The sequence below is a fragment of the Platichthys flesus genome, chromosome 5 (genome assembly GCF_949316205.1).
Source record: "Platichthys flesus chromosome 5, fPlaFle2.1, whole genome shotgun sequence".
Taxonomy (NCBI): Eukaryota; Metazoa; Chordata; class Actinopteri; order Pleuronectiformes; family Pleuronectidae; genus Platichthys; species Platichthys flesus.
The window spans coordinates 22,450,864-22,466,032 of NC_084949.1; the positions used below are offsets into that span (position 1 = coordinate 22,450,864).

Genomic DNA, 15,169 nt, shown 5'->3' on the forward strand with positions numbered 1-15,169 from the left:
GAAATAGAATGAAATGTGAAAGTTTTGCTCTGTGAAAGTTTTGCTCTGTGTTGTTCTGATGTGTGAAGTAAATCATTTTGCGATCTTCTTTGAAATGTATAAAATGAATAGTAACTTCGGGGAGATAGAGGGGATAGATGTGAGGGGCTGAGTTGTCCTGCAGCTATTAACATTCGTTATTCTATTGAGCTATTTGCTTTTCTTTAATTAATGTCTTATGAAAGAGAGATTGTTGTTTTCTTTGGTCGATGAATGAAATAAACTTATAAAAGAAAATATCAGCACTTGTTAAACGCACGCACTTTGGGGACACTATGTCCTGAGGCAGCCCCCACCTGCCAGCCACACCCTCCACCATGTTTTCACAACACACATAAAAACATTGCTTTTGATTTCCCTCCTCATCCATTATGTCTTGTAAGTGCTTTGATATTCTTATAGCCCTTCAACGTTTCCACAATTACACAATGATTCTGACACAATTATGAGATTGAATGGAGTGCATTGAGTATAATAAAGCTAAAAGTGTGCAAGGCAGTGTGTATTGTAGATTAATCTCATTGCTACAACTTTAAATATCCCTTGATTCATATTTCTTTGTTGGCCCCTGGGTGTCTCTTTCAAGCTACTACCATGAAAACCCAACAAAACAAGAGAGAGACGCTTAAAGAAAAGAAACTTTTATTTCCCCAAAGGTTACACCACATTCTGAATCTTTTTAAACTCACCAATTGTTAATGTTTCATTATTACAAAGGTAAAGATCCTATAGTACACAACAGTACTAGTGGATCATTCTGTGGGTCTTCAGGAAGAAAAAGAAAGAAACAAAGAACAAACGGCTGCATTGATCATTGACTACACACTCAAGGAAAAATAGAGAAAATTACAAATATATATATATATATATATCCACCTATTTCCAGGAAACAAGAGATTTTTTTCCAAAACTCACACTCTCACACTGCTACAGTGAGCCGTAGTAAAAGTACAAATCAACAAAGTGAGGATATGACATCCCCATTGAAAATTATACTTTTATAAAGCCCAATGAAGGAAACCGTCAGCAGTACAGGCAAAGGATGCTGGTCTTTTAAAGTTTACAGGTTATTTGTAATTTGGTTCACACCTTACATATCAAACAGTTCTTACAAGTTTTTGTTGTAATAAGTCTCAAATGCATAAATGTGCATGTGCGCAATACGGATAAATACCATAAGAAACAGCATTTCATCAAATAGATTCTGACTTTCTACAGTTAATGGAGCATTTCCTATTAAAAACAAACCACAGCTATAAGTTATTTTCGTATGGAGTGTTTTGATGTGATATAGGCTTTATATATATCATTGGAGTGTATGTTTGGTCCATTCTCTTCCATCGAGAGTTGGTCCTAAAACCTGGTAGTGACGGTGCCGGTTTGTGATTGAAAGACCAGTTAGCATGAAGGAGAGGAGCGGAACTAATTCATGAAATCAAGGCACGTTTCTTCACGTAAGGCTGGTCCTTCACCTTCTCTGGAATTGAGGAGATTCAACACACTGGTTCAGTCGTATGAAAATAGGGAATTTGTGACAACATGTCTCCACTCTATATACAAGTCACTTCTGTTCTCAAAGACTGAATGTGTTCCTGTTCTTAACCACGGGGGGCAGCATTTCACTCCCAATGTCTAGTCTGACAAAACATAGAAGAATTACAATACACAATTTAGAAAACAGACCCCGAACTCATCCCAGACCACCCCCGAATGCCTCTGAACCCTCGGTTGTCAATACATCACTCGGGTGCATTGGACCTTTTTTTTCCTGTGACACATGTTAATGCCATGTATGAAGAGGCTCTTGATCATATAACACGTGACATTTATTACTTAACGGCTAACTTTGAAATCTCAATTTAAAGAGTTTGACACTTTGGGAAATATCTAAATCTTATTCCATAACTCTGTCTGTTAGCTTAGCTTAGCATGAAGACTGGAAACAGGGAAACCGTTGGCCCACCTCTGTCCTAAGGTACAACCCCCTGCCCCACATAAAACCACAACTTGTTTTTTTTATACACTTTGGTTTTTGTATTAGTGTCATTTAGAGGGTAGGGAGATGTTTTTTTAACCTTAGCTGTTTTCATTCCATATGCTAAGCTAATTCTACCAAACCAGGTGCTGGCTTTCGTTAAAGGTTCACTGTGTAGACTTAAGTGACATCTAGTGGTGAAGTTGCATGTTGCAGCTGAACACCCCTGACCTCACCCTTCACTTCCAAACATGGAAGAGAACCTGTGGTAGCCTTCAGTTCTGAAAAAGGTGTTTAGTTTGTCCGGTTTGGACTACTGTAAAAAACATGGTGGCCTCTGTAGAGAGGACCCTGATGTAAATATAAAGTATTTAAATATAAAGGCTCCATTCTAGAGTAAAGAAAACAATTGTACAATTTAGATGAAACACACAAGGGAAAACATCACTTGGATAATTTTACCAATAGATCCCTTTTACCTAAATCTTACACGCTGAACCTTTAAATGACGAACGTGAGATGCTGTTGATTCTACGCAGAAGAAAGAAAATAGGCATATTTCCCCAAAATGTCAAACTATCACTTTATTCTGTGTTTGCTTGTAAAGATGATCAGTTTGCATTTGCATGATCCAAACATCTGAATTTGATTCCCCCCATTTATCACAGCATGTGTTGAGGAAAATCTAACGTTGAGAGTAGGTAATCTTCCTTGGTAAAGCATGGATCCTCATCTCAGTCTGCTGTTGAGAGGGATATCGATAATGTGAATATAATTGGCAGACGATGTTAATCTTGTAGCTGCCCGTACAGAACCAGCATGTCCGCCGTGCTGGGACACAACATTCATAAGCTGGAATACAAAAGACCATGAACAGTTTCCCGATGTGTTTGCTGCAGCAACTCCTGTTCAACGTTTTTTTTTTTTTTGTCAAACAGTATAAAAGTGCATTTCCTATGATTTGAAAAACAGGTACAGCTGAGAAGAGTTGTTTAAGAACAGTAAAACAGATTGTGTATTTTTTTTTTTGTTAAAAGATTTACAATTCAGAGATTTCAAAAGACAGCTGAAGAGTTGTAGTTGTAGAAGAGGGTTTCCTGTCGTTTGCTTTGTACAACTTGACATTTCCTGTCAAAACCCCAAACTGAGCCACTGTGGCTTTGAAAGGAGTGATTAGTGCTCTTCCAGCCAAGATGGACTGTCCCCACCTGGCATTTTCAACTTGATGTGGAACTGCTTGAGTGTCTGTTCCAGCTGCTGTTGGTTTCCGGCGTAGTATGCAGCTATGGCATTGTGGAACAAGATGAGCTGGTTGTGCAATACCTTCACCTGTTAGGGAGCCGGTGAGGTAGAAAGAGTGATTATGAGCAGATTTAACTTTGATGAAGACGATATAAAGACTTTAGGCTCTAGCTGACCTTGTTCTCTTCCAGGAACTTAAGCTTGACGGCAACATCCTCTCGCATCCTCTCGTACTTCTCACGATGGAGCTGGAACTGCTGCTGCGACAGCTCGATCTTGGGCATTGTGATGGCATCACGGGGCCCCAAATTCAGCTCCTCCAAATCCGTGCGGTACGCGTCGTACTCAACTCTGGGGAAGTGACATCATTTAACACCATCAGAACTATGTGTGTGTGTGTGTTTTTACATCACAATATGTAAAGACACATGGAGAAGTGTTGCCAAACCCCCAATACATAAGAAAGTGCAGGGTCACCAGAAATTGACCAATGACTAATTTTGTAACCTCTGCAGACCAGCTCCAGTCCACAAGTTATATTATTTATAATATATATTTTATATCCAAAAGATGTTTTACATTGTTATGACTATGGAAATCAATTAATATTCACATATTAACAATGTGTAAAGGGTAAATGTTGCTCATGGTGAATTATCACCTGACTCTGCAGTTCCTCTTAGTTTTACTGAGCATTTGAATGTTATTCAGCTCATTGTTTTAGTCTTGTTGGGCCATTTTTAAATTCAGTTTTACGGCTCTCCTCAGTTTTAGTAATCAGAGATGGCAGAGCAGAGCTAAAAATTAAGTGTACAACACCTGTCCAGCAACACAAGGTAGAAACAGAGTTGTCATCTAACTGGGAAAAAAAGAATTTAGACAAAAAGCCCAAAAAAGAGTGAAAGTGAGAAAAAATATTGGACTTTTATACTTCAGCAGGAAAAAAACACTCCTCTGAAGGACTTGTACTGTTCTTCTGTTGTCTGCTGATGTGTGGACTGTTTGCAACCATATTCATCACCTTTATGAAGATGATATGCGAGTGCTGTTTTTACAGCTTGTTGCCTTGCCCCGAAGTAAACGAAAAATGTAATTAATCAAGGTAGATTTAAGATTGATTGGTGTTTCTTTGACCAAGCACAGCTGGAAGAAAAGGTTCTATAAAGTTAAAAGCATAATTGTGCACGTTACCTGGCGACTTCATACTGTTTGATAGTAATCATGGTGTCGTCGATTGTTTTGTCCACGAGTGTGTTCACACTGGCGATGAAGAAGGTGATGGCACCCAGCAGGTTCTCTCCATTTTTGGACAAAAGCTTTTGGGTTTCAGCATTGAAACCAAACTCCTCCTGAAAAACACAATCAAACATGAACAGGCGTTTTAGAGGTTAATACGACTTTCAGTCAACTTTGTGAAAATCAATCATCACGAAACAAGATTAATGTTTACGTATTAATGTATCAATAGATATAGACTCACATGGAGTTCTGGAGACTTGAGGCTGAGGTCAGCGAAGGCGTCGCCCAGCTGCCTCTGGGTCTGCATTATCTGGGACAGCTGATTGGCCAGCGTCTGAGCCAGCCTTATCACATTCTGGTACTTTCTCTTGTTGTCACGAAGGACTTCAATCTGAGCCTCCAGCTCCAGGTCGACGGTCCTCGAGCCCCGACCTAACTTCTCGGACAGGATCTGCCTGGTACACTGCAGAGGAAAGCAGGCTGATTAACACACACGCTAACATTTTAGAATACTGTGGGCGACTGTGGGGAGTTTGTATTTGACTCAAGAGAGACTGATGAAAGAATATATCAAAAGAACAGGCTGTAACAAATAAAGTCTAAGACAAGATATCAGTTAACGCAGTTGTCAGTTTCAGATATAATTCACTTTGTCTGCCAACTTCCTACTTGACTGAGAGAAGATAAAGAGTGAGGCCAAGGCTGAGAAGAGCAGCAGAATGAAGGAGGGAAAAAAAAATAAGAGAAAGGACAGGGAGGTTTACTTTATAAGTGTTGATGCTCCACTTTCTCACTAGGTCCAGTTTTTCCATGGCTGGGTTCTTTAAGTCATCTGAGAGGACCAGGGCTCCAACGTTTGGCTGTGCATTCATTGTGCCTGGACAATTAAAAGTCATTCATTCATTTAGTTAGCGATTCAGTTAAATGATTTGAAAGATAGAAAGCCTGTGGTGGAGGTTAGGGAAGTACATTTCAAGGTATTATCGAAACAGTGTCATTAGGACACGGAAACTTCCACACAGAAACAATTAAAAGGGCATTAGAGAACCAGGGGGACATGTGGGATTATTCCAATCAAAATGAGAATATAATTAGTCACAATAACACACTTTGAATATACTAACAATTGCAGCAGCACTTTTGGGCACAGAGGGAAAGAGATGGAGTCCTGAAACTGACGAACTGTAGGTAAAGGTTATCTGACAGAAAATGTGTAGCTAACTTCTGGTTCAACCCCGACTCCTCCAGTCTGCCTGGTGAAGTGCTCATGGGCAAGACACTAAACGCATAGATTGCCCTGATGATTGCGCCAGCAGTTTGTGAATGGTGAGTGATAGAGGACCACTGCGTATAGAAACGTATGAATGTGTGTGTGAATGGCTAAATGCTTTGAGTGGTTGATATAAGACTGGAAAGTTACTACATAAATACAAGACGTTTACTATTTAATAATAAATATAAAAAGCTGTAATTTTAGCTTCAACAAATTGATGCTTACAGTGGACAAGCCAATGCTTCTCTTCATTAGGATGGACCACATTTATCTAGTTAATTAGTTGTTTATTAATCAGTCTCTTTTCTCATAGTGTCAAACTATCTCAAATAAAAACTTACCTAATTCAATTTGTTGTATTTGTTTGTCAAAGTCCTCCACCAAAGCTCAAGTCTACTAAGCTAAATCTTAAACTCCTCAGCTATGAGGGTTATATAGGGATGCTATAGTGGTATGAAGCATACAACTGATAATGATTAGCAACATCTACCCTGCAGCTTTATACAGACTGTATAGCATGTGTTTAGCAACCAGTGTTTCCAGTTAAGTTTTGTGTTACCAACACAGGACAATATCCAAATATGTATTAGACATTGGTCAAGTAAAATTGGTCCAACCTTTTACCACATTAAGTCAGTTTCGGTTCTCCACAGAGCCGGACTATGGGTGCCAACTTTTGCGAGGACAAAGGTTGCAAGCGGGAAAAACCCACTGAGATTAATCGTGAAAGCAGTTTTCTTTCCAAGCAAAGCAAATGTTTTATGGGCATCAAGACCTGGCATCGAATCTAGAAATAGCGATTTCTAGGTCTTAGAAAATGACTCTAAGGAGAATATAAACACTTAAAATTAGCAAGTGCAAAGCAAACAAACTACTTCTATTAGCCCAGATTTATGCAATGGCAACGTTTGCAGAGCCTTTAAACGAGAAAGGGGGAGAGGACAGGTTTGATTCTGAATGTAAGCGCAGCCTGTGGGAACAAGGAGAAGGTAAGAAACCGAGAAAGGTCCTGTGGATTGGGGTTAATTTAGTGTGCAGATGGGGATGATTCAGTATCATCTCGTTCACACTCCTGCGGGTACCTTGCTCAGCCTGACTATCGCTGGAAGAGCGCGCCAGGCGCCCGGCAACAGCCGAGCTGGGAGCTACAAGTGCCACGGGAGACGTGGGCAGGCTTGCTGACCCTGGGAGATATTCAGAGTTATGAATCATTAGTATGTCACTTTCCCTCCTACACAAGCGTAAGGGGGAAATCTGTCAGTGATGTTTATTTCCTGTGCGTTTTATTGATATTTCAGCGTGACTGTTTCCATTAACAAAAGCCTTCCTCGTTCTGTGTAAACAACATGGAAAATAGCCATGGCAACCCTGTGGTAAACTGGTCAACAACAGCTTGCTGCTCTGTGAGGAGACTTTTATTAGCATTTGTAATAAGGGTGTGATGATGAAAAGGAGAGGAGGGTTAAAGCCTGGAGATCATAGGAAACTCATTATTTTCAATTGGATGTCCACCTTTACAAATTCAAATGTCGGCCCTTTAAAATTTCACACAGATAAAAAAAAAATCTAGAGCCACAGGGAGAAAGATGGCCTGTAAACACTGAATGAAGCAAATAACAAATAAAACCTGAGAGTTTCTAATGAGCTGCTGCATCTTAAAACAGTAATTGAGACAAAAACAAAACTCAGACAATCATAGTGAAAATGAAGAGCGGAGTTTTTACCTTTGAATGGTCCTGATTCAATGAAGCCTTCTGCTGTTGAAGCAAAGTTACTGGAGGAGACACAGGACTCTGAGAGGTTGAGAGCACCAGGGCCACCGGGGTAAGGGTCCTATGAAAAGTTCAAACAGGGATTTTATTAACAGGTTTAGTGGTTGCGTGCAGACACTCAGGAATGACATGGAAAAGGTTTGGTGAACTTTCTATATTTGTGATCCACCAATAATTATATTACATTTTTTTATTTTTTATATTAGAAAATAGACTCTGTACTATTTGTTCATTTATTATTATAATAAACAAAATAGCATTTCTTTGGCACAGGGGTTCAGTATCAGACATTTTGTTACCCACTAATATCAGCCCCAAAAATCCCTGCAGTCGGATTCTTGAAAGAAGTAATCTGAATGTGTATATAAAACAATATAATGGCCAATTAAAAATGATGCAGTCAAGCTTTTTTTTTCTTCATACTTGTTGTTTGCACGGTTAATTAAGTGTGGAGTACACACAGGTGTCACTGTTGTTGTTAAGGACATCGTCTTTCAACCTGACGACCTTCAGGACCTATTCAAAGTTTTGCTTGTGAGTGCACACGTTCTGAAAAGTCTCTAAATAAACTCTTACCCTCTGGAAAACTGTCTCTGGGCTCTGATCCAGGTCTCCATTGCTGGTGACTGGAATCTCAGCGGCTGAGCTTCTATGGGACTCCTCAGCCATCCTGCTTTCCTGTACAGGGGGAGGTGAAATGAAGCAGGTTATTGCTCAATTCCTGCTGACAACCCGAGGACAGCTCACCATTAAGAGAACAGGACTCAGGGTCCACTAGTAGGACACAGTGGCTGTGGACTGCCACCTTGTGGACACTGCCACAGTGGAAGTTATTGGTCTGGGCCAATAAATCCTGAGAACAAAAGGTAGAAAAAAACTTCCCAATTTGAAGATATGATTGCAGCTAAATTGTCCAATCCCAGCAATTTACAGTAAAAATGTATCTTCTGGCCAAACCATCCTCTTTCAATTGTTCGTTTCATTAATTTGTGGGACAGGATGAGCGGCTTCGTGAGGTTTAAGTTCCTTTTGTTGCATCATTACAGCATTTCACAGTGAATGTAGTTCTTGTGAAACAACTGACTTTGAATTTCAACTGTCTTCTAGTTGACAGAGCTGTGTGATGAACTAAACATAACATAAGTAAGAGCCTGTCAAATTAAAACGTTTCATTCTGTCAATAATGTTCTAATTTGGAAAAATGTTGTGCTACAGGAGCCTGCAAAGGACAAAACTCTCCATATATAATACTGCTGAAAATCATATGGACAATCTGTCCCTGTGGATTAATATGTAACAGCGACACGGTGGCTGGCTAGCTGCACATTAACATATTGTCTCCTAGCGAGCCAAAGGGTGGAGACACCAGTTTGTGACCACATGAGTTTTGTTCAGGCTGTAATGAACTGGCTGTCTGTTTGCTGCAGGCTGAAAATACAGCTGTGCTACTTTTAGTAAACTTCTTTTGGACCTAATCACTGTGGACTTGGGAACTAGGCCACTTGTCTAATCACTATAGAGGTTTGCATGTGAGCTTTGAAGGGTCTCACAATGTAAAGCTGAATTGCTTTACTTTAATTTAATGATCCATAAATCTTAAGTCCCTCTGAAACAGATCCTTCCTCTATGGACCTCTGCCGGTGTGTAAATAATGTACACAGCTACCAGATCACCAGGTAACAAGATCCAGGTCTCGTCTTAACTAACTGGTTTCACTGTGCAGGTAAACAAGTGAGTTTAAATCATGTGTTTAAATCATAACACATACTTGAATGTGTTAAATTTCCCACATTTAATTGGTTGATTGTATAATTTATGTCATAAATGACCAAAATATATAACTCCTTTCAGTTCTGGGTATAAACATCTGATTCTAAAATGGAATGTGAAAGAATAAAATAATCCTAATACATGTAAACCGCACAAACTGCTGTAAATACACGGGGGCTACAAAATATTATTTTATTTACAGTTAAATTAATAGAAAACATATAATGATGATCTATTGTATTAAGATAGACTATTAGACATTAGTTCCATAATGGTTCAAGATACTAAAATCCAATAATCAAAGTAATCATTCAGATAAGGTTGACAATTACAATGAATATCAAAAAGATTTTATTATTACTTTCAAATTAAAAGACCTATTCTTACTCCTGAGTGAACACAGACTTTACTTTGTCTATTGCCGTGTGTCAGGCATAAATACTTAAAGGCCACACGACGCCTGCATGCAGGCAGGAAGCTCAGACATGCACTACTAGGCTTGTCCACCCATGTAATGCAGATCAGACAGACTCCTGCCTGATAGTCCTCTCTGACACCAGGTTTAACAGATTGTCAGACAGAGGAACATCTCTGGTTACATGCATTTAAAAAAAGAAAAAGTGTAAATAAAGGCAGGTTGTAACCAACATTTGCTAACCCTGTCCCCCCCCCCACCCATTCAGCTACAGCTGAACCATAACTGTCCACAGATCTAGATTTCAGTGTCATAAACCATTATGGAACTAATTCAGTCATGGATCCACAGATGATCAGGGCCCTGAGCCAAAATGATCCCACCCACCATCTGCAAACAGTCCACAGGAAAGCCTGCTAACAGTGTTGGCCCAGTGGATCAGGGAAGGTGGTTGAGTTGCTGAAAGATAATCAGGCGTATGTAGGGGCAAGGTATGGCATGTCGTGTTTTGCCATTCCCAGCAGTTCAGTATCCTGGATACAAGCTAACCTGACGTGAGAGGAAGGGATCGAGGGATAACAACAATGAGCTAATTGTGCAATTAGCTGCGTCAGCCAAAGAGGAGAAAGAAAAGCCTCATCTTGCCTCCCGAGCTGGATTCTCAATGCAAACGTGTTAGAAGTGGAATTCAGAATGGATGGATATATTTCATTATAACAACTGTGCTACATTTAGGGCTATTTAAAGAAGAGGGTTAAACACAAAAATGAGTTTCTCTGTTTAAAGTGTATACAATCTGCTGTGCAATACAGGCTCTGGGCTCCGAGCCTGAGGAGTCACACTTTCCAATAACACAATAAATGTGGGACTGCCTGAGAATGTGCAGTCAGGACTCCAAATCCGTCTCACTTTGCCAGCCATGTGACTGTTAGCATGTAGAGTTCAAGGGCTCTGTACATACCCAATATACACATAGGAACTATTAGGAGGAAATTGGATTGTTTACAGCATGTGTTTTTTCCACTTTCACACAAGGAAAGCGTATGGCTGTAGCAGAGGGTATACTAACCAACAAATAATGTCTCAATGTCTCAAATACATCATAGAAATACAATACTATATATACACTGTTCGAGCACTTTATTAGGAACATGTGCAGCGGTGCAATGAATAAAGTCACTAAATGTGGTGTGATGGTTTGGGGCCAATTTGTGTTTCTGAAACTGCTGATCTGGGATTTTCATGGAGAGTTAAGAGTTTTTGCTAAGAATGGTCTGAAATATCATTCATTGAGGAGCAGCTCTGTGGACAGAAACACTCCATGTGGTGATGAGGTCAGATGAGAATAGCAAGACTGGTTGGAGTTGACAGAAAAGCCGGGATGACTCAGAACCACTCTTTAAAACTGTGGAGAGCAGCAAAGCATCTTAGATATGTCAAAACCTGAGGCAAATGAGCTGCAACAGCAGCAGACCATATCGGGTTCTACTCCGGTCAGCCAAGAACATAAATCTGAGGCTGAAATGGTCCCAGCTTCACTAAAGTTGGACAATTAAGACTGAAAAACATATACTGGTCTGAAGAATCATGATGTCTCCTGGGACAAACAGACATTATCTGGTATCAACAGCACGTATGTGTAGGCTGGTGGTCATGGTGGTGTAATGGTGTGTGGGATATTTCCTTGGCAACTTAATATTAACCAATCATTGTTTGAATCTCAGAGCCTCTCAGTGAGTAATTGCTGAGCATGTGCATCACTTCATGGCCATCTTTATCTTTTAATGGCTACTGCCAGCATCGTAATGCACCAACTATTGGTTTCATGAACCTGACAGTGAGTTCACTGTATTTTAGTTGTCTCCTCAGTCACCAGGCCTGAATCCAAAGGAAAGTTTTTTGGATGTGGTAGAACAGAAGAATGTGCAGCTGACAAATCTGGACCAGAATGTCAAGGGAACGTTTCCAGCATCCTGTGGAAGCAATGCCACGAAGAATTGAGGCTGATTTGAGAGCCAAGGGAGGAACTGTCGAGTATGGCGTTCCTAATAAAGTGCTTGGTGAGTGTATTTTTTTATACAACGATAGAAATTAGAAATAACTTTCAGGAAAGCCAGCGTAATACAAAGCCAATAAACTGAGCGAATCTTAGAATATCCCCAAACACATACGGAACATCACAGACACTTAGAATCAGCGAGAAAGCCACCAACTGCACCGAGAGCAACAACGACACCAACACTTACAACCTCTAAAGCAGAATGGAATCTGAAACACCGCTACCAACACAAACAAAAGGCGAAAACACACACGCACACAAAAACAGACTCCTCAGGGCTATAAATCAGGTTAATGTTGTTGAATGTATCAGATGCAGCTTCAGAAACAACTCAATCATTCTTTGATATATAGGAAAAGAGACCGCCACCAACACAGCAAATCAAGATCACAACAGCCACATGAACAGGTGCGCTGCAAGGAAGAGCTAGAAAGCTAAAGCTGGAAGATAAATATCACCTTTGTTTCGGTGTCCGAATCTCTGCTTTCCTCTGGTGCCTCAGCTGTTTCACCATGATGATTTGTCCCGTGCCCCCCCGTGTCTACACTGACAGACTCATGTGCAGCATCAGCATCCCTGTGAGTCACCACACACTCCTTCCGAAAGTCCTCGTCACTCTTTTCTGCATTTTCCTCACCGCTGTCTATCGGGATGTCGTACAGCACCTCATCAGTGCAAGCTCTTCCCCTACTGTCGTCTACTCTCTCCTGTCTCACATCCTCACTCAAACTCTCCTCTGCCTTGTCAGTCTCTTCACTTTCCATCTGAGGGTTCTCAGCTGAGGTCCTCCCCGAATCAGCCTCAAGACTAACTTCAGACATACCTGAAAACAGACAGACAGGAGGGTGTGAATGGGTCCAATCGAACTGGCTAACTGCTACCAGTGCACTACTACCCAGGCCCCAGTCTTGTACATGTACAGTATGTTTATCTTTACATCCATTCATTCAGCTGAGCGTCTGCTTTTCTGAAAGATAAATCCCTGTTTAACACCACTGACTGCTCATGGGAGGTATTCCCAGAATCCTCAAAGAAACAAATCTAGGCTGCTGAATGAACAAAAACGTTGTTAACCTGTCTGACCAGTTTTCTACTTTTAACAATGGTACCTGGACATGACATATATACTGGTTCCTTTTTTACAGCACAAGAGAAGTACAGTGAAAGTTACATGTCCATCAAGAAATGTAGCTGATTAGAAATATTTTTCTCTAACAGGGTTATCTGTTGATTATCATACATTTGCACAGTACTTATTCCCAGACAAAAATGATCATACATTTATGCATTCAAACAAATAAATGGGAAATCTAACTGTGGTTTACATTGTGCAAATAACTAACATGTTTATTTGGTTGATATTCAGAAAAGCAGATACTTGGCGGTTCCACTCAGATTTGAATGATGATGCAAGAGAGACCCAAACTGAGGCTGTAGTACAAACCCCAGCATCTGCAAGGGAGACAACTTAAATGGGTCATAAAGGAAAAACAGAATGATGAAGCTACCATTAAAGTTACATACAAACCAGAAATCACAAATTGGTTATTTCTATTCAACTAACCTAAGCACATCTCAGATCCTTGAACACCATATGTGCCCGGTCGTATCCTGAGGCCATTTGTCAAAGTCCCGGCTGAGGACCAGAGGTGACCGGGCGTTTTCTATGAGGGCTTTCAAGCTTTATTCAAAATTTCTCTTAAAGACACATTCTTATTCATGTGTGATCCTAAAATTGCTATTGTTTGCTTTACATTTTTGTGTTAGTGCACAGCTTTCTATCAGTGTGCAAGAAAAAACATTTGCTTTCTAGAGTTTGTTCTTTGCAAATAAACCCAAACTGTACATGTTCCTCTAAAAAGGTGCAAGTGATGACCTCAAGCTTCCATCAATAATCGATTTGTAACAACAGGTAAATATCTGCAGTCACTTTGGAGAATAGGAAGTGACGTGCCCGTTCAGGGTTTCCTCTCGCTGGGGGGCAATAAGTTTATCTCTTGGTTACAGAGTAATTACCGTAAAGAGGAAGCTGACACGTGTCAAAAACTGTAGAGCTGCTGGAACATGACAAGTCTAAACTGCGATGTCAGGTGAATTACTTGTTGCTGCAGAGTCACGTGACTGAGCAGTACTTTAAGTGCAGTACACGGTGTAGTGTTGAAGGATGGAGGACACACGGATGTACTGCAAACATTCAACAGAACCTACGTGTGGCTTCCCCTCCCTGTGTTAGCTTAACGCCGACCACTCATCTGAGTTAAAGGAGCCATTGACCGTGTTGTTAGCTAACGTGGCTAATGCGACCCACTCACGGCAGACTTCATTAAAAAACTTTACAAGTCATCTCACTGTTCGAAAAGCTGCACAACTCTTTGCATACAAGGAAATGGCGATGCCCGAAAAAAACTTTACCTGTGAGTGCGGCCGTGGCTAACTCTGTAGCACTGTTAGCCGTTAGCAGCGGTTCACTGGGTCCCTCCTCGGTGTCGTGACGCTGCCGGACGTGTCGCCGCTGTCGCCTGTTTTCTAGGTAAACACTCGCACGGATAAAACTACAAAGTTCTCATCGGAGGAGCGTCGCTCTCCAGCTGCAGCGGACTCGCTGTTCGAACCCCGGAAGACTGAGCCACTGTGTACGGGGGCCCTCGGCTGTCATCTGAGGCGAACTGCATCATATGCTGCATGCGAGCTCCCCCTGCTGGTTCATGGAGCTGCATGCATTTAGATTGATGCACGGATAGACAGATAGATGGACAGACAAACGAATGGATAGATAGATGGATGGATAGATGGAGATAGTATGTATTATATAATATTTCCCTTTTTTATCCTAAAAGAAAATCGAACTGTAATGACATTATATATTAATTTGGGACTTTTCAGAAGTCCATGTTTGAAAGATACCCCAGAGAGAACTTGAAATATTATTTTTAATCGCAATAAAACAGTGAGGTATTCGGTCAGCTAACAACAACTTTCACCTTCTAAATTTTTTTATTATTTTTGGAATTTTGATCTGAACATTTATACATTCACATGAATTTCTCATATATTTTGCTCTCAGCTGTGAAAAATAATGTCCATGAACTCTGTTCAGCGTCAATAACAATAATCTGTCAGTCTTGCGGCCTTCCTAAGGAGACAAGGCTCAGTGACTTATTTTAAATCACTTCTTAAAACCCATATTTATAGACTTGCTTTCATGTGATGTTGTGTTTTTACTGTTTGTAAACTTCGATTGTTATTTATCTTACATGCTCTTTTCTTGCTTTGCTATCAAAGCGCTTTGTAAACTCTCTGTTTAAAAAGTTGTATATAAATAAAGTTAACTATTATTGTTTTGTATTGATTGAGAAAACTCAATTACCCAGAAGCCCCCGGGTGG

At 40.4% G+C, this 15,169-nt stretch overlaps 1 protein-coding gene across 3 annotated transcripts; it reads right to left on the minus strand.

Annotated features, from left to right (window-relative positions):
* Positions 1-664: 664 nt before the first annotated feature.
* On the minus strand, positions 665-14,719 carry arfip1 (ADP-ribosylation factor interacting protein 1 (arfaptin 1)). 3 transcript variants are annotated; one of them, XM_062388813.1, is made up of 10 exons: positions 14,197-14,719; positions 12,243-12,607; positions 8,117-8,218; positions 7,493-7,601; positions 6,851-6,952; positions 5,260-5,372; positions 4,737-4,958; positions 4,448-4,605; positions 3,433-3,607; positions 665-3,343 (listed from the first exon to the last, which is right to left on the minus strand). In XM_062388813.1, exons 2-10 carry the CDS (start codon positions 12,603-12,605, stop codon positions 3,188-3,190), a joined length of 1,500 nt encoding a protein of 499 aa, XP_062244797.1. In that variant the 5' UTR covers positions 12,606-12,607; positions 14,197-14,719; the 3' UTR covers positions 665-3,187. The 3 variants fall into 3 exon arrangements, with proteins under 3 accessions (XP_062244797.1, XP_062244798.1, XP_062244799.1); XM_062388814.1 differs by lacking the exon at positions 6,851-6,952 and having other exon boundaries at positions 14,197-14,714; XM_062388815.1 differs by lacking the exon at positions 12,243-12,607 and having other exon boundaries at positions 14,197-14,708.
* Between the last annotated feature and the right edge of the window lie 450 nt (positions 14,720-15,169).

Bases quoted from the DNA above. Each gene is read 5' to 3' on its own strand.
- arfip1 (XM_062388813.1), bottom strand. From the start codon at position 12,605: ATGTCTGAAGTTAGTCTTGAGGCTGATTCGGGGAGGACCTCAGCTGAG. The intron at 8,219-12,242 runs GTGATATTTATC...CCCCCTGTACAG, and splicing joins ATTCGGACACCGAAACAAAG to GAAAGCAGGATGGCTGAGGA. The intron at 4,606-4,736 runs GTGAGTCTATAT...TGTGTTTTTCAG, and splicing joins TCAAGTCTCCAGAACTCCAT to GAGGAGTTTGGTTTCAATGC.